The sequence below is a fragment of the Paramisgurnus dabryanus genome, chromosome 22 (genome assembly GCF_030506205.2).
Source record: "Paramisgurnus dabryanus chromosome 22, PD_genome_1.1, whole genome shotgun sequence".
Classification (NCBI taxonomy): Eukaryota; Metazoa; Chordata; class Actinopteri; order Cypriniformes; family Cobitidae; genus Paramisgurnus; species Paramisgurnus dabryanus.
Window position 1 is genome coordinate 25666453 of NC_133358.1, and position 20456 is coordinate 25686908.

Sequence of the window (20456 nt, forward strand, 5' to 3'; positions counted from 1 at the left end):
TCATAGTTTATCCAAAAGTCACTAGATTTGTCTTATGAAGGAGAAAAGTCGCTTAAATTTGTGACAGGCTCTACGTTACGTTAAAATACATATTCGCGGGTGCGTGACGTGGGGCGGGGTCTAGCTATGAGTGACAGGTGTCATCAGGCTTGTTTAACTTCATGCAACGCCGCAAGAACCGACAGGCGGATGACATCAAAGTTGCGCGAGAGCGATTTTAAAGTAGACTCCTCCTTATGATATCTCAAATCGCTCTCGCGGTATTTTGACGTCATCCGCCTGTCAGTTCTTGCGGCTCCGGGTTAAGTCGAACAAGACGTGGTGACAACCGCAAAATGAACCCGCGAGAAAGAATAATGTTGACAGATGTACAAAGCATAATTAGAACATTAGATATTTGAATACTTCTGCTAAATAGCACAGAACACAGAAAGTACGTCAGGTAACAATAATAACGTACTGGAATGTAAAACATTTCATTTTGAAGCTGGCGGGACAAACTACATTGGCAGGCCGAAATATAGTTTAAGTCATTAACAAATCCACTCGAGGCAATTTATTGACATTTTCTTACCGTGTTTTAGCGTAAATAGACATTTTGCTTTAATTGACATTTTATTTTTGCATTGTATTTTAAACATTCAAAATGGTATGCAAAGCAAATATTTCATGAGACAGACTCATATGGATGCAAACATTAGCAAGCAATAGGCTACTCATGTTTTGTAAGCAATTGCATGTCGGTGACATTAATATACACATTTTTTTGAAGGGAGCAAAGCGACAGGTTTTTAGTAACAAGTAATTAAATAGTTAATGTTTCTCCTTGAGTCTAAATGTTAAAATGTCCATCATTTACTGTACACGTACTTGGATCGTTTAAAAACATTACTTCATGCTGTTGCTTTAACCAATACCCAATTGATTTTGTGCTGTTTAACAAAATAGATCCGTGGTGTACACATTTTACATTAGTTTATCCTTAACATACTATAATACTGCTTCATAATTTCTATATAATATAGGGATATACAAACATTGCCTTACAAGAAAATACAATATGCAGTACATTCTCTTTACCTCTGTAGACAAAACACTAAAAATGTGGTTTACAAATCTCTCAAGACACCTCACCATGGAGGAATCACAAATATACACTGTAAAAAAATTCCGTAGAAATTGCGAGTAGGGGGAGGCTGCAGACCTGGAGCCGGTAGATCTACGCCCCTGACAGTTTTACGCCCCTGACAGTTTTACGCCCCTGTTGTTCCTGCCCCTGTGCTTCCAGTAGGGGGAGGCTGTATATTAGTATATGAGCCTAGTCATATATCAAAACAGCAGACCGTATGATAGCAGCAGACCTTCTTGAAGCGATACGAATTGTGGTATGTTAAATAATCTGCTAAAGTTATTGTTGTTGATTGTATTATAATGATACATTTATTATTTATAAACGATTGATGCGATATACTGCCATTAATTATAAGTAACCATTGTTTCTAACACTATTCAACCTTTGCTTTATTTATTTTTATTAGTGAGCGAGAGCACTTTGATAGCAGGATAAAAAAAACATTCAAAGAGTGGCAAACCATAGGAGAGTCATCTACAGGAGTCATTAAGAAATAACCATGGTGTTAATAAAAAAATTTGTGAACCACAATATTGTCTCTTTCTTTTAAATGACCCTTGGAATTTTAGAAAAGTTATTGTGTTTGTCTTCATAAAATGCTATGTAGGACATGTTTTGTAGCTGTATGACGACCTTGTGACCTATTGTACAGCATTTAGGATCCATATGATTACAGTACTTTATGTCTAATGGCCTAAATATGGTTAATATCTAAATGTAACTTAATATAAAATCACAACATCATATCAGCCAGTCTCTTGTATATAAAAACAGTTTATAAATAAATATAAATAGTTAAGTGTGACGTCATCATGCGCCGCTTCCGGGTTCAATCGATTTCAAATGCCACAGGAAAACACGCTAATATACACTAGTATCATGATGCAAAATTATTTAAACCATGATCCTTATTTTTATCTCCAATAATAAAAACCAAGATGACCAGACCTGGACTTTATGGATTTTTCCGTAGTGTGCAGACTGCAGTGTACACTGTTTATACAATTTTCGTTTAAATAGGCTAGTATCGTAGTTGTATTTCCCTCTCCCCCTACTGAACGCATGAGAAGCAACAGGGGCGCAAAACTGCCAGGGGCGTAAAACTGCCAGGGGCGTAGATCTACCGGCTCCAGGTCTGCAGCCTCCCCATATAGGAAATTGCAGCTGGGTTGCCGGTAATTTACCGTAGATTTACATTTATGTTATTTACTGGCAAGAGTTTGTTCAAAGTTAAATGAACATTAAACATTTACAAGTCTTTGTCTTTACAGAGTAAAACTAAAAAAACAGCATCAAGCAAAACATTCTGAAAAACAAAATCTGAAGCAAAAACAGAAAAAGGTTGATGATGATTTCTGGTTCCCAGAATGCTTTGCATGAGGCTGTTGTTGTATAGTTTTATTCTGTAAAGATAAAGACTTGTTAATATTTAAAATTTATTTAACTTTGAACAAACTCTTGCTAGTAAATAACATAAATGTAAATCTACGGTAAATTACCGGCAACCCAGCTGCAATAACATTGTAATTTTTACGGATTTTTTTTACAGTGTAGATAAAACATTACAATCAAATAACATTTAGGCATCTTGGCTTATACAAGGATTTTCTGGATCAATAACAAAGTTACACAAGCAGCAGTAGCAAGTGTGTATGCAGTCACGATAAACAAACAAGAGTCTGAGCATTGAAAATCTTCTACATTGATGTCCATCCTGCATTATTTAATCATTGCTTGCGAACTCCCCCGCCTCCCAACGCAAAGCCATGGCACTTTTACGTCGTTCTCCTGAATAGGTCTCAGGGAACTAGAAAAAAAACATTTAAAACGTTTTAAAAATCATATTTTCTTTATAAAAGGTTTATTTTTAGCAATAAGGTACTTGAGGCTTGTGCTTTATCATGGAATAATTCACTGCTGAAGGGCTTTGTTAGGCACTACGTAAAGAATCAATGCAACACCTTCAGACGTGACATATTCACGATACAGTACTAGCTTCGAGTACCTTATTTTTTTATTAATTGGTTTCCACACAATACAAATATTAAACTGATTGAAGAATCAGTATTGGGCATTAGTGGCGGCCGATGACTTCTTTTTCGAGGGCGCTCGCGAAGTTCGTTACAACATGTATGCAGCCCGTCATGTGTGTGGTTCGTAATTTCAAAATATGTGTTCTGCGCGAAGAGAGATCCTATGTGCATCACGTGTCTCGTCAAAATAAGTTTATGATGAAAGAGACGCTCGCGTTTGCCAGATACCCCCATAATCTCATGCGTAATCAGAGTTTACTGTTAAGGAAGTGTTTTGCGTGTATTTTGTGAATGTTAGCGTCTCTTTAATCATAAACGGTTTTGACGCGTGTGCAGCAGGCACTTATTTTGACAAAACACGTGATGCACATGGTTTACATGACGCAACAAACACATATTTTGAAAACACAAGCAACACACATGACACTCCGAACACTTATTTTAAATTTGCACCCCTCGGATGAGCAATCACGAGCCGCCACTGTTGGGCATTGGTATCAGGTGATTATGACGACAAGAAATCGGTACATGGTATTGGCTGCAAAAATCCTGATCAGAGCATCCCTACATATATTAACCAATCAGAATCAAGGGCTTGAACTAAATGTTTTATAATTAGTACTTTAAAATACCTTTTTATTATAGATTTTGATGTCATACTGTACAACTTCCAAAAGACCCAGACATTCAATCTTAAAGTACGGAAATCAATAATAAAACTATAATAAAATTTGAGATTTGTAATGAAAAGTTCAGAAAATCATACTTTTCCTAGTGATGTATACTTTATACATTGTTCGTGGTCAAATGAAATAAAAAATTTAAAGTGGACTTACTCGATGATCACATGACAGAACTGAACGATCCATTCTGCATGTTTTCATTGGGGATGAAGGGGATGACTTGCATTTAATTGGCACATCATCTGAAATGAATAACAATTAATTAATTGATCATATTTTTTATGAATTTTTAGCGCATCTAAAAGATTTTAAGCCACTAAAACAAAACACTTCAGATGCAAGAGAACTATTGCCTTAAAAAAAGTGGTTGCAAATGTACAACTTGGCATTCTTTACAATTTTTCCCCCTAGATTTAAACACAGATAAAGTAAAAAATGAAGTTGAAACACTGAAAACTGATGAAAATGATTAATGTTATAAAATTCATTTTTTGTATACCTGAATTACTAAACAGTGATCCATCCAAACGATTCGGAGACATCAGAAAATGGTCCTTCGAGTAAATGCTGGCTCTTTGACGTCTGAGTTCCTCTTCTCTTTGTTTGACCGCTTTAATCTCCTCATCCACAAGAGATATTGTGCTCCTGGACCGCAGCTTAAAAAATGGGTTGTTGAGAAACATCTTCTCTTGGGTTTCCTCCGAGGCAGAATTTAAGTTAAACTCAGATGCGCTTCGAATTATTAGGTTCGATGTTTCCAGGATAATGACATTTGGGCTATCCTCTGATCTCCAGTCGGCAGATTTGGAGGACACCATCCTTCCGTGCCGTGGGCTCGGAGGTTCAGGTTCGAGGATGATGACGCTATTGGCAGCCATATCCCGTTTTGGCGAGCCTTTGGTTGGTGAAGAGGTAATGATGAATGAAGGTGTGTTGATACTGGGAGATTTCGGTATTCTTCCGTTGTCCTCCTGATGTTCGAACATCTTTCTTTTCTCGTCGACTTCCTGGCATAGTAATCCAGGGTTTAAACTGACAGATCTGGCTCTCATCTGTACACAGTCACTGGAATAGGATTTTGACATTCCTCTGTCGCGCCTTAAGTTTTCTTCTCGTTCACCCGTCATGCGGATCTCGATCGGAGTATCTGGGTCATCGAACGGTGACCTGTAACTGGAGTCATCTAGCCCTGAATCTTCAGAGCAGGGACTGAACTGCGTATGGGCGTAGTCTTCTAAAAGCGTCAGACTTTCGAGGTCGCGCTTCGGCCTGTCAATATTGCGCACTGGCGTGTACATAAAATTATGACAGGTCCCAGATCTTGGAGTTGGTGTGCTTGGATGGGGCGTCAGGTTTTTCGTTTGCTCTTCTATCTCTAACCACTGTTGACGGGCAACTTTAAAATCCACATGTTCGGTGCTGACGTTCTCGCTCTTCATTTCTTGAATCACACAATAATCTTTAGGCATCTTTTTGCTGGAATCAGACTTGACAGAATCAAAGGAATTGCTTTTCTGGGTTGCAGAGGCTCGACCGAGCTCCTCGTCGTCTTCGGAAATCTTGGACAGTTCGTGGAACAGCGTGGTAGCGCTGTAAGATATCTCCTGTAGTTGCTGATTCGGCTCGGCTTCTGGTTGTTCCAGCACTTCTTCTGCAACAGGGATCTCTTGCTCTTCAGATTCCTTCAAATCATCATCATCACCATTCCGAACTTCAGGTTTTTGAATAAAGAGTTCCTGTGCGCTCAGCTCAAGGCTGTCGATATAGGAATCGTCATCTTCCTTATTGATGGACGATGAGAAAATGTTCCTCCATTTTTCCATTTCAGTTTCGCTCTCAGATGACGCTGCAGCTATTTCAACTCGAAGACATTCGTCCAGTTCGTCAGGGTCGTGGCAAGATTCCGTTGAGACATCTGATAGCACATCCTCTCGGATGTAGTGCTCAAGGATGGTTTCGTCTTGATCGTCACATCCAAAATCATCCAAGATGGCTTCCTGCGCTTCTGTACCCAAAGGGTCTAACATTTCTCCAACGTCAGTGTCTTCAAGTTGGGTCGCAATGTTCTCTGCTGGTTCCTGCCTGGTTGAATCTTGCCTCCTATGCAAGACATCATTCTCGCACACACTCTCCACACTCGAAGGAGTGTCGGAGATTGAAGAGGTAATTGACTCGTTGCGGTAAAGTTCTTCTCTGGTGTCCTCTAACACAAGAGCCTCCGCAGGCTCGTCGGTCTCGTTCTTTTCAGAAGGCAAACCCGATAAAACATCTGCCACTACTTTTGCACTAACAGTCTCTAATACGTCTTCATCATAGTTGACTTGGTCTTTGTTTTCGGTGTCCTTGCTCTCAGGTAACTCAGTCTCCAGGACTTCCATTTCACAATCGATTATGTTTGCTGTGCCGGAGTGTTCGTTTGTTTCCATGGTTACCGGCTCAGATAGGGACTTCAGTTCTGAATGTTCTGGATTCTGTAAATGAGAATGACCAGTGCCACCGTCCTCCAATCTATCCACCTCTTCAACCTCGGTTGTAGCTCCCTGCAAGAGAAGATAGAAAATGAAGAAGAAATTTAAACTGCAGTAATAGAAAACTCATTTCCCAAACCACCGAAAACAGCAGCGAATCAGCCAATTAGCACCCACTCAGCTTTAGTCTAGAGCTTATGTAATGTTAGATTTGTGTGAAAGTTTTTGTCTTCAAGTGTCGACAGGCACCATTGGTGTTATAATTGCACAGCACCTCAAAAAAAAAACGAAATCATGTTAGTCATCAGTGTTAGTTTTACATGGCATTAAAATTCTTACCTTTTGATTTGACTCAGATTGCAACATCTGTTTAATACAAATTTGTATAAGAAGGGAGATGAAATATATACATATACTTCATTCCCAGGGCCGCCTTAACCTAATGTTAGGCCCTGGGGCTGAGAGGTTTTTTAGGCCCCTCCATCGCCTCGATTTATAGAGTCTCATTTGAAAAAAGTGTAATATCTATAATCTACATCACAAAATGCATTAGTTTCTTTTGAGACATACAACAGTGAGTTTTCCCTCTTTGAGCCAGAAAACAGCATAATATTGTTATTAATAACATATCACTGAGCCCACTTGAGCATAAACGCAAGACACTTTAGTTAACAACCACACACAGCAACTTATGGTGATAATAAAATCAAAATGTGTTTATAAGCTTTATGTTTATATAGTTTTTGGAATATACAAATTTGCAGAAAATTGCCACTCACTAACTAAATGCTCACCACAGTTTTAAAATCTAACAAGTTAAAGTTAGTGTTAAAGTGAAAATGCACTAAATATAACAAAAGATAAGTCTTTATAGACAGAGGAGGTCTTGTCGCTCTTTACTTGCACCTTAACCAGTGCGTCCTTTTTACCAGTACGTCTGCTTATTATGAAATTTCAAAAATTACTCTGGTGGATTATTTCCTGTTTCTCTGTCACACTCAGTCTAACATGCAGGAATGCCAAGTTGACCACGCCCACTCATTTACATTTGCGGAATAGAAAAATCTGTTACGTCTGACATTTTATTTCACCGTAAGTTACCACGGACCAATCAGCAGCCATGTAACGCGCAATTAGAGTGATTGACAGAAAACCTGACAAGTTACAAAACAATATGACTTTTTCAGCTCATCATGAACGTGAACATGGGAGGCCCCTGGACTTGAAAGCCCCTGGACTTCAGCCCAGGTAAGCCCATGCATAAAGCGGCCTTGTTTATTCCCTATATATTGTAGGAATAGATTATGAGGTTTGTGTATAAGTGAATAGGACTGTTTACTATTACAGTGAATAATTTTACAAAAGTAGGTTATAGACTGCAGACGCTGGGAAGAATGAAAAAGGTTTATTATATAAGACTGCAGGAGAATTAACTGCAAAGCTAAGACCTCTATTAGGCAAAATACATAGAAGTGCCATGACTGGTACAAATGTTAAAGGGATAGCTGACCCACAAATGAATATTTTGATTGAAAAATATACACATGGTGCTTTGTTTTCTCTAGGCAGGACAAAAATTGTGATCTGCATTGATGCTCACAAGTCTTATTTGAATGTTGTCATAATTGACATAGGGGCGGTTTCCCGGACAGGGATTAGACTAGTCCTAGACTACAATAAATGTAAGAGCTGTCCAATCTGAAAACATCTTGCACTGACGTATCTTAAAATATATCAGTGCCCTTTGTTGCCTGCAGTAAATTACTGTTGATTTTACAGGATTTTTTTACAGTGTATTGCATAATTACACTATTAAAGAAAGGCTCTAAAAGGGTTCTTTGCATCAATGCTATACATAAAACAAAGGTTCTCCAAAGATTTTTAGTCAAAAATTTAAATTAACTTTTTTTCTTTCATTTTTAAAGTCTCAAGAAACTTTTTTCACTACATAGAACATTTTGAGCCCGAAAATGGTTCTGTTTAAAGGTTCTTTATAGAACCATAAAGATAAGATAATATTATGGAAAACTTTTTTTTTTTTTTTTTTTAAAGGCACTCTCGTGTTTTAAACCCATATTTTTTCTGTGAAACGCACTGTTAATGTTAGTCGGCTTACAGCGGATCAGTCCTGATTCACTGTCATAGCCTATAGAAAAAAATATATATAAATATAAAAATAAGAAATGCCAATATTCTGTAAAAGTTTACTGTAAAAAATACTTTACTGCTGCCTTAACATTTTTTGTAAAATCAACTTAGATTTACAAGTCATGTCAACAGAGATGAGTTGACACAACTTATAAAATATAGTTGAGAAAAGTCAACTTAATTTTAGAAGTTATAACAACTTACCTGTAGTTATAACAACTCATCTCTAGTTAAGATAAATGATAGTAAGTTGAAATGACTTGTAAATCTGAGTTGATTCAACAAAAAATTTTAAGGCAGCAAAGATTTTCCTCTTGTGTAAAACATTTTTTTTTTGTATAAATTTAATCTTAAATGTCCTAACTGACAACCACTGACCGTGTTTTGTTGCTCATACTTCTGCAAACACTTTCACAGGAAATTAATTTTGTCACACTGCATTTATTTATTTCTTTTGTTGTTGATGTGGCCATGCATAACATGTTTGATCATGGCAGTGCTGTTTGTTTACTGATGAATTTTTCTGATCTCATTCACGCCGGCTGCCAAGTGACAAGTGATGTGTGATCTCAAATTTTTTTTTTGACAAGAATTCAGCTGCTATCCGGATAAAAAAACGATTCCTTTATATATCAAAGCCACAAATATACACAGAAAATAACATGTACATAGTATGTGAGGATTGTACAGACAGCAGGGTTGTGCAAATGCCATCATATCCTTAATAAATTTGCTTCGGCTTGAAACACTTGCTGTCAACCAGTTTGTATGTATTTCTTGATATCTGTTTAGTATAATTATAACCACTGCATGAAATCCTCTACAATCATTCCAAACTCAACCAGCATGCTAATGCAATCCTTAAAAACAGTCTGAATTACGTGAAATTACCATCCACTTCAGCCCCTGCCCGTTTCACCCCAATCAAGCAAGAGAAATCACACAATGCCTCATGAAAATGACAAGCCGCAAGTGTGGACTGCCATAGCAACATAACCCAGCCCCCTTTTAGCTGTCACCTCGTCTGGTGAGAAACTTCAACATGCATGCACGCTCCCCATCTCAGCATTTGTGTCAAGACAATCTGTATTCTATAAATTATTCAGCGACAATAAGATTCACATTGAATGCAGCGTGTCCCAGTACCTACCGTGAGCTTCAGGATAAACAGCCAGAAGGAGATCATCTCCACCTCACCAGGACACTCACATCTCAGAAAAATATGAAAGAACTGGGCTTGGGTTAACGTATCACCTCAGTGGACGTGTGGATTGAAAGTAAACTCTAATTTGAAAGCTATTGGCAGAAATGTCACAGTGAATTGGGCAAATGTTGGCATGAGTGATCCCCCTAGGGGATATTGCTGTCGAATGCTCAAATCTGATTGGCCGGACGAGTGTTTTTAACAACTTCGGTTTTGGCAGACTGGTCAATATGTGGCTTGTCCATAAAGTCACGTGTCAGACAATTCTGGCTAGAGAGGATATAGCTACAGCATAAATCCAATGAAAAGTTGGGTTAAGGGTTATTACAAGATTTTGGCCGTAGCTGTATCCCTTCTAGCCACAAACCGTGTCAGACGTTCTGATGCTAAAATGGATCTTTTCATTACAAGAAGTGATGTGATTGGTAGTGAGCCATCAGTAACACCCTAAACTCAATCCTATTCATGTGGCTCAATGGGTAAATCATTGTGTTAGCAATGCAAGAGTCACACATGATGAATAAAATTTATATATTGAATGCACTATACAGTAAATTGCTTTGGATAAAAGCAATCGACAAATGCATAAAAAAATTAATCTTCATATTATTAATAAATGTAACATTTAAATGTTATAATGTGACTTGCACATCATTGTAACTATAAGCACACTGTGTTCAGAAAGAAAATAAGCTGTGAATCTTGAGGGGGATTTACAATAGCGGGTAGAGGGGTGGACAGAGCGTAGGTGGCCATTCATATCTAAAGCAAGAACTGTTTGTGATGGGTATTGAGCCTTTAGACATTTCAGAACAAGAACAATGTTCCCAGGTAACAAAAACATCACTGTGTGGTTTCAAGACTCATATATCTGAACAATCGGAAAGTTACAGTTTTTCTCAGTCGCTTTGGAGCATTTCTCTAATCGGAATTTTTTTTTTTAAAACACTTTGTTCAACCTCCACATCATCAAGTCAGTTGTGCACAACGTAAAACAATAGTTTGCTGTTTGCTACATTTTTAATTGCTCATGTCATTTTTTTCAAAATACTACTTTCTGTTGAACACTCTAAAAAACAAACGGTGCTATATAGCACCAAAACAGTTGCTTTGGATCGTAACGATAGAAGAACCATTTTTAGTGCCATATAGCACCGGTGAAGAACCAGTGAAGCACCAGTGAAGCACCTGTGTAGAACCATATAGTGCTATGTAGAACCATATGTGGTGCTATATGGCCCCTATATGGTTCTACACTGGTGCTTCACTGGTGCTTCACTGGTTCTTCACCGGTGCTATATGGCACTAAAATGGTTCTTCTATCGTTACGATACAAAGCAATTGTTTTGGTGCTATATAGCACCGTTTGTTTTTTTAGAGTGAATAGTATTGCACCTTAAAACGTTTAGGAATTAGTTATTCAAGCAAGGCATGTTATATACATTTGTTGACCTTTGTGTCATAATCTGTTACCCTAAGCATGCTTTCCATAGATTTTTTTTCCAAAAATGAATTGAAAAATTGCTGTCAAGTAAATCTTGTAATTTTGAGTTTTTGAAAAAATGTGACATTTCTTACAGTCTACAGTGAACTTTCTAATTTTGTCATTTTTTATTTTTACTGTGAATTATGTTTTTTTTTTTCAAAATCACAATGTGTGTAATTTGTTTACAGAAAAAAGGGAAAATCTGATTCTGTCACAACTTTTTGGTTTGGTATAGATTATTATCATAATTTCTACATAATTTAATCTAGTTCTTACTTCTTAATAAATGTTTATATATAATGTTTATGATTATTTAAGCTTTTTCACTGAATAAGAACTTTAAATATTCACTGTAAAAAAAATCCGTAGAAATTACAATGTTATTGCAGCTGGGTTGCCGGTAATTTACCGTAGATTTACATTTATGTTATTTACTGGCAAGAGTTTGTTTAAAGTTAAATAAATTTTAAATATTAACAAGTCTTTATCTTTACAGAATAAAAATATACAATAACAGCCTCATGCAAAGCATTCTGGGAACCAGAAATCATCATCAACCTTTTTCAGTTTTTTGCTTCAGATTTTGTTTCCCAGAATGTTTTGCTTGATGCTGTTATTTTAGTTTTACTCTGTAAAGACAAAGACTTGTAAATATTTAATGTTTATTTAACTTTGAACAAAATATTGCCTGTAAAAAACATAAATTTAAATCTACGGTAAATTACCGGCAACCCAGCTGCAATTTCTACGGAATTTTTTTTACAGTGTTTGTTGATAAAATGTAATAGAGGTTTAAGCTCTTATATTATTAATGTTGCTTTGTGGTGAATTATAATTTTGTAAAGTCACCTTTCAAGTGATCAGTGTTTACTTACATAAACCCTGTTCAGAACATTTTATTGTAGATATCTCCACTGTACTGACAATTTGTGTCAAAAATCCAATTTTGTGTGTGTTTGAATCAAGTTTATTCAATTCAGTCATGAATTTTGTGCCATTTATGACACTAAGAGTAGCCAAATCCATACAAAAGAAAATAACAAACATTAAATACAACCTACCCTACAACAGGAAATAAGATTTATTTAATATTTTTAGGACAGCAATGCTTCAGTATTTAAAAAAGTAATAGACTTTACCCAAACGATTAAAATAAATCTAACTTTTAAAATAAAAATAAAAATTGACATTTACTTAATTATTTAACAAATGTTTCATGTATTATTAAGTAGATATTGTTAGGTAAATTGTTTTTAAAATTAAAGCAGTGAATTTTACTTGAAAAAAGTTTGTGAAAATTGTTACAAGGATTTTATTAAGTAAATTAAGTTATTTTTTCAATGTATATTGACAACATGGCTAAACATGAACAATGACATGTGAAGTGACATTTAAAAATTAAAAAAAAACTTTTGAGAAATAAAGTAAGGATTTTTAAAGGGGTCATATTATGAGATTTTTTTAAAGATCTAAAATAAATCTTTGGTGTCCCCAGCGTGTGTATGTAAAGTTTTAGCTCAAAATACCATATATGGATACCAAAACACCATGGATTCAATTAGCAGTAAACACACATACTGTACACTATAATGCATACCTCAAAAGCACTGCAAGTTCCTAAAAGCAACTGCCAAGTGCAAAAACGCAAATGGCATAATTGCACATAGACCTTCTGTGTGACAAAAAGCCACCACATTCACGTCTCTGCCCTTCACTGCATTAGCGGCAGTGTAAAGTGGAGCAAAGGACATTCTCACCGGTAATCAGATTCATCCACAGTCTCACGTTTACCCCAGGCGTCTAACATACACGCCTCGGCTCACCCACGCCAGCACTTCTAATTCACTTTAACCCACACATACTTACACACCCACATTCACCTCAGCGCGGCTGGGATATTCACTGTCAACATCTCAGATCTCAAATCTTATGTGCTTGAGGTTTCTACAAGCAGTCCGGGATTAATTAAACTTCTGCAGGCCTCGGGCTGACTACCTCTCAGTTTGATCCACAGAGACACCAACATCTTCACACTTTTGACTCATGCAGTTATTATAAAAGAGGATGTAAAAGAATACATAACCCATAATGAGTTTATTAAATGAATGAGACGCTTCATATAGATGCTACAAAAGCCAACTCTGAAATGTATACTTTCTTTTAGTTTAATGATGTAACAGTATGAAATTTTAAATGAATATAAGCAAGAACTGAAAGTAAACATCTTCTCTTAGCAGGGCGTTCATGCAACATACACATTCAAAGCACATTTTTTTAAAAATAACAAGAAATGTGCAGAAAGATACCTGTGCAAATGCACACATGTACAAAAAAAGGCTATAGACCACACGAGCGCATTACACCATCACTATATACACATATTCACACATGACAAGCCAACACACACTACATCTAAATACAAAACAGGTTCATTTACCAGCTAAAATTATTAAAGTTGCACGTAATCATTTACTGTAACTTCTCCCTGGTTATTTCTGTAATAGTCCTACCTTGTGTTATGACAGTAGCGGAGCGAGGAGAGAAGGTGCGTGCTCAGTGATTCTCTGCTTCTGCTGTAACCACAGAGACTGGCACTTACTTTCAATGTGCCAGAAACAACCAATAGCTGAGCAGCCTTTGCCGTTCTGACACACGCACATAGTCTCACAAGAAATGTCTTTAAAAGCCTTCTGTCAATCCGGCAGATTTTCAAGGTTTCAGGTAATCAGTACTGTTTACTGTCTCTTTGAAACTTGTATCAGAGGCAAAGTTTGACATTTGCAAAGTATAATACATAATATTTCAACTTTACCGTCTCTTGTTGGACAAATAGTGATTTGTGTTCATGCCAACATACGTACAATATACAGCTAAAATAATTTTTATGATCAATATCACTCTTAAAAATCAAGGTACTTCACGATGACATAGAAGAATCATTTTTGGTTTTATAAAGAAACATTTCAACTGTTAAATGTGACCCTGGACCACCAAACCAATCATAAGAAACAACTGAAAAATACGCTTTCCGTTAATGTAGGGAGAGCGGGGCACAACCTAACGCTTTTTGGTTGTGGCTCAATCATTCAAAAAATAATTGAGTTTGATTAATTATATTTTTACACAAGCAACACACACATCTCTGCTACAAATGAACATTTGAAGTTTGTTTCTAGTACTTACCATTCTTGGACAATTACACCAAACGTGGCAGAAGTGCAAACGTTACAACTTACCCCATAGGTGGGGTTCATTGTAACAGGCAGGGGGTTAGTTGTAGCACTTGCTAAAAATTAAGTTTGAAGGCAGATATTTCAATACTATTTTGTCTATATACTTGAAGTGGATATTGTTTATATATTTGTCTATAATAGACAGGTATCCACACTGTATTTATTCATCCAGCACTTTTCTAACAATAGTTCAATTATAAATGGATACAAATGTGTAAATATGTGAGGAAAAAGCAGCACAATTATGACAAAACTTTTTTTTATATGAGACTCAGTCTGTAATAACCATACTACAGTTTCTACAGAGATAATGAGCATAAAAGTCCGATTTTAGCCATTCATTTCATTATGATTTTAATCTTTGACGTGACCTTATTAAATTTATATTAAAGATATGAACAAAAATAAATTTGACACACGATTTTTGATAAAACAGGAATATTAATTTTGTTGGCAGCCAGCAATCATTCGTGTGTAGCCTAAACAACAACAATGTGCAACAATGTAAACAGTCCATGTTACAAATAACCCCACGTTAGTTTTTGCCCCGCACACCCCTAGTATATGGTTTCTTAGGATAGGGCAATATTTGAATCTAAATATTGAGAACATCGCATATAAAGTTGTCCAGATGAAGTCCTTAGCAACACATATTACTAATGATAAATACATGTTTTATATTTCACTGTAAAAAATAGCTGTAATTATGCAGCTGGTTGCCAGTAACTTACTGTAGAAGATAAAGACTGAAAATGTTTTATGTTCATTTAACTTTGAAGAAACTGTTGCCAGTAAATAACATAAATGTAAAATCTACAGTAAATTACTGGCAACCAGCGGCCAGTTAAACTGTAATTTCTACAGAAATGTTTACAGTGTATTTAGGTATTATAGGTAAATGTACAAAGCATCTTCATGGAAAATGACCTTTGATTTTGGTATTTTGGACCCGTACACTGTATTGTTGGCTATTGCTACAAATATACCAGTGTGACTTATGACTGGTTTTATGGTCCAGGGTCCATGTGATGCTATAAAGACAACAAATTGTTTACAAATTGCCTAGCCAGTAAACTTTTACTCGTTTTGCATCATCTTTTATCTCTTGAAATTTGGGAAAGACACTTTTGGGGGACTCATGACATAAGGAACCCTTAACATCCAAATAAACTTTTTTATTTCATAAAGGGTTATTTGTAGTGAAAAAAAATTTGTTTAAATTATAAAAAGGTATGAAAGAAATGTTTTTCTAAGAGCCTTTGACTCAATGGTTCTTTGAGGAATCGAAAATGTTTCTTCTATGGCTTTGCTGCCTTTGAACACTAAAAACTTTTGTGATAAAAACAACACAAACCTGTCCTTAACTAAACACATATCTGTGTTACGTAGAGGACAACACATTTTGTGATACTTTTAACTCAACTGGTGTTGTCAATTTTACACACAATTAACACAAAATGTGTTAAAAAGATACATAATATCAAAATAGTACAACACAAAATGTGTTATTCTTTAAAAAATCCTTTTTCAGAGTAAACCTTTAAGGCACTTAAAAAAAAAAAGAAAAACAAACTTAATTCTTACTGCATTTGCAATATGTTTCATGTTTTAAACCTTGATAAAATAATGCTTAAACCAAGAAAAAAGTTAAACCTTAAAATATATTCTCCTATACAATTTTGCTTCTTAATTTGTCATATGAAAGATGTTTAGATACACTGTCAGGAAAAAAACTTTACTGTACCTTTTTCTTGACAGGGGTGATTCCCCTAAAAGGATTAGTCAATTTTCTTAAAAAAAAATCCAGATAATTTACTCACCACCATGTCATCCAAGATGTTGATGTCTTTCTTTGTTCAGTCGAGAAGAAAATATGTTTTTTGAGGAAAACATTCCAGGATTTTTCTCATTTTAATGGACTTTAATGGACCCCAACACATAACAGTTTTAATGCACTTTAAATTGAAGTTTCAAAGGACTCTAAAAGATCTCAAACGAGGCATAAGGGTGTTATCTAGCGAAACAATTGTAATTTTTGGCAAGAAAAATAAAAAATATGCACTTTTAAACCACAACTTCTCTTTTTCCTTCTGTCCTGTGATGAGCCAGCGTGACCTTGCATAATTGCATAATGACGTCGAAAGGTCACACGTTACATATATGAAACACACATTTGCGGACCATTTTAAACAATAAAATGACACAAAGAAATGAATTAGTATCATTCGACATACAACAACGTTTGAACGGTCCTCTTTCTCCACACTTGTAAACACTGGGGCGTTGTTTCGCATACGTCATCTGTGACCACTTGACGTGATGACGTATTGCGTGAGGTCGCGCTGGCACGTCACAGGACCAGAGAAAGACAAGAAGTTGTGGTTTAAAAGTGCATATTTTTTATTTTTCTTGCCAAAAATGACAATAGTTTCTCTAGATAAGACCATTATCCCTCGTTTGAGATCGTTTAGAGTCCTTTAAAACTGCAATTTTAAACTGCATTAAAACTGTTAAGTGTTGGGGTCCATTAAAAACCATTAAAATGAGAAAAATCTTGGAATGTTTTCCTCAAAAAACATAAATTCTTCTTGACTGAACAAAGAAAGACATTAGCATTTTTTATGACATGGTGGTGAGTAAATTATCTGGATTTTTTTTTAAGAAAATGAACTAATCCTTTAAGTTTAATATACAAAACATAATATAATGTTGTACCTTTTTGGATACATTTCTGACCTATTTTGTACCTTAAAGGTAAAGTTAAATGTTTTGTATTTAACTGGTACACAATAGGTCCTTAAAGTTACACAATAGGTCGCTATGGTATAATATTGTACCCAAAAACGTGCACAATTTTAGTGTTGTATACCCATAAAAGTACAAAAAGGAACTGCAAACCAAGATTTAAAATAAGGAAAAAACATAATAAAACAAAATTACAAAAATTAATTAAAAAAAAATGCTGAAAATCATTATGTACAACATGAACAAATCATTCATTGCTATTAAAATCTGAATAATGTCAAGCAGTTTTTTTTCAATATCTCCTTTTTATAATCCTAAGCAACACATGATGCCAACACGTGAATCTTGCTGTGTGAAGGTTACATGTACTTTCCTAGCCGAGACTCTTTCATTGGCATTGCTGTGGAAAGGACAATAACAGTAGTTCAGTATTTCAATCAGCAGATTTCTCTGCAGTGTGTTGCCTACTGAGGGGAGGATGCAATTTCAGTAAACAAATTTAGCATGCACTAACTCTAAATCGAGCACTGAAACAACAGCATGCAAACTTTGGTGAATTTTTGTGTTAATTTCGCTGCTTATATAACGCAAGCCAGGGGTTATTACATAACATTCTCTTTAGAAAGCGTTATGAAAGCCCTCTCGAGCAGTCGCAGCGTCTTAAAAGCAAGCAAGGACAAAGTGATCAATTACGGCTGATGGATGGGAGTGACACATTTCTCCGGTGAAGAAGAAAACTACAAAACATCTCTGAATCACACGGTCGCTGTCAGACGCAGATGTATTTATAATGAAATACAATGAGGAGCTTTGTGTGTAAAGCATACTGAAAAATGAAAAACATTTAATTTCGCTCAGTTTTAACATTGAAACCTGTTGATATATTGCTATTAAAATGTAATGTAGAAACAAAAGAGAGGGGAAAACAGCCAGTTAAAAACTCAAAGTGGATATTTATTGTATTTAAAAGCTGTTAAATACATTCATATACAATATTCATGCATGACATGCAGTTGTACAATTATGGGTTATTGTTTAGTATTATTATGATTACAGATGCTTCAAACTTCGTGTATGTTTGTGAGATATTTTGGACCACTAGGTGGAAGTAAAGAAGCAGAAATCTTCTGTCAGACAGAGTTTTCTTAGTAGAAAGTTAGTATGAATTTAGTAACCAATATGCTGTCTCATCCTCGAATGATACCTGTGGCAACTGGACTTCCCAATTCATTTCCAAAATCCCGTCCTCCAAAGTTGTAGGTTCTGATGCCACCCGGTCTGATCTCAGAACGGTACATATTATTAGGTTTAAAGATTTTGCTGTGGTAACCCTGTGGGTGGTAAGACAAATGGGCGTCCTCTGCATCCGGGTCTTTACCATGCACACAATATTCCTCATCATCACCACCAATAACTACAAGTTCAGCCTGGATTCCTTCATCTTCCTCATCGGAATCTGCATTTTGATATCCCATGAAGATCATAGTAACAGGCTCACCACACTCCACTTCAGGAGGGAGACACCTCACAAAGTTGACCCTGGAGTCATCATCCCTTGGATTGATAGGTGAACACCTTGCCAATCCCAGCCCGGAGTCTCCCGTCGGAGTTACTGGGGACTCCTCCTCATAGTCCGGTATGTAAGTTGACGTCGGGCTGATGCTTCTATATTCACCATCAAAACAGTCAGCAATTGAACTAATATTGGTTTTGAATGCTGGTGATTGGTTGCCGTCTAGACTGCCAGTTTCTTCACTAGTGGAGTTCAAAGCTTGAAAAGGACTCTGGGTCTTGGTGGATGTATGAAGACCACAAAAGCTTACATAGCCTCTTTCTATTATCTGTGGCGTTGTAGGTCGACTAAAAGGGCTTGAAAACACGGGTTCGTGGTACTCCACATCTGCTGGGGTTTTTTTCTCAGTGGCTTTCATCAGAAGCTCCTCCACCTCGAGAGAGCTCATCGAGAGGTTCACTTCATTTTGGGAGACACGTCCATCTTGCGGCATGGCATAGATGGATTTACGGCCGTCTTCGTAGACTTTGATACCCCGTTGGTGGAGGTCCTGAGGTGCGACGGTGGCTGTGGAAAGGATGTGACTTTCGCCGGTGCGGAGATCTTTCTCCACACTGATCTTCATAGTATAAGTAGCTAAAAGAGAAAATTGAGCATTAAACACAAGCCAAGCAAAAAAAAGGTTGAGTGAAAGAGTGGAGGCGGGGACTAATTTACATTTTATGTCTATGGTAAGAGCTGTGCGAATAAGTAGAAGCATGGACTAGTTTGCATATTCATATTTATGGTCCGAGCTGTGCGATTGAGTAGAGGCGGTAAATAATTTGCATATTCATAGATCCTATGATGGATAATAAATAAGGCAAGAGTGTAGAGTTGCATCCAAGCTGTTTTAAAGCATGAAATTACTGTCACAAAAAAAACTTTTACATATACTATTATCAAGCTTAAAGATGATTTTTAAGTGGTACAATTATTGACTACAGGGGAACTTTAAAGTACATTTTCCCCACCGGACATCACTTTTGGCACATTTTCTGTTTATTTGAAAGCTGGTGATCTTTTAATTATAATGTTTTTTTCGTAAGTGCATTTCACGCTCACAATTGCAGTTATTTCGTGATTTATTTATTATATATAAAATAGCATTTATGTGCCATACTGCTGTAATTAGATGACTGGACAGTTTGATGATACAGTAGCTGTTTGCAGACATCCTGACAGCATTTCAGCATATTTATGCTACTTTATACAGAACGTCAAGTGATAATTATAAGTCAGAGAATAATTGGTTGTGTAAACAGTGGAGATTTTGTGTCGTACCCTGTTTCTCCTGTTCGCCATCAGCTTCAAATTTTGTCGGCGTAAAATATCTCCTCTTGATTGTGGGAGTGTAGGATTTTGGGACATCGGGTATTGCAGTATAGACGTATTGGACTGGATCTGTAAAAATCAGAAGATCTTATTTTATTAGGAAAGGGTCACATAATGATACATTTATATAAAAAAATACATGCAACCAAAATCAACAATGAATATTTACCTGAATGTGTATTTGCATGTACTTCCTATGTGGAAATACAGTGGGTTGTATCGCACGGTACCAACACCGGATTTGTCGAAGAAACAAGATTGTTAAAACCAAACCATACAATTTTCAGATCCACCCCACAGTACCAATAACAAAATTTTATCAGGAAATCATCAGATTACCAATGATGGCCATTGTTCATGATTAAAAAGCTGATCCAGTTAGGCCCCCAATGCTGTAATAAATGATAAGAAGTCTCCAAGCCTGCTAAAGTCAATAC

The 20456-nt window shown here is 36.2% G+C and overlaps 1 protein-coding gene across 5 annotated transcripts in view; it reads right to left on the bottom strand.

The window, feature by feature from the left end:
* Positions 1 to 2689: 2689 nt before the first annotated feature.
* Positions 2690 to 20456, bottom strand: part of palmdb (palmdelphin b) — a 30912-nt gene continuing 13145 nt past the window's right edge. For 3 of the 5 annotated variants that reach the window (XM_065258506.2, XM_065258505.2, XM_065258503.2), the window contains exons 6-8: positions 4348 to 6388; positions 4002 to 4090; positions 2690 to 2939 (exon numbers count right to left, since the gene is read on the bottom strand). In XM_065258506.2, coding sequence (XP_065114578.1) covers positions 2856 to 2939; positions 4002 to 4090; positions 4348 to 6388 — 2214 coding nt within the window. In that variant the 3' untranslated portion in view covers positions 2690 to 2855. Of the gene's footprint in view, positions 2940 to 4001; positions 4091 to 4347; positions 6389 to 9614; positions 9926 to 20456 lie in introns of those variants that run through there. The other 2 variants (XM_065258507.2, XM_065258504.1) reach the window with 2 other exon arrangements.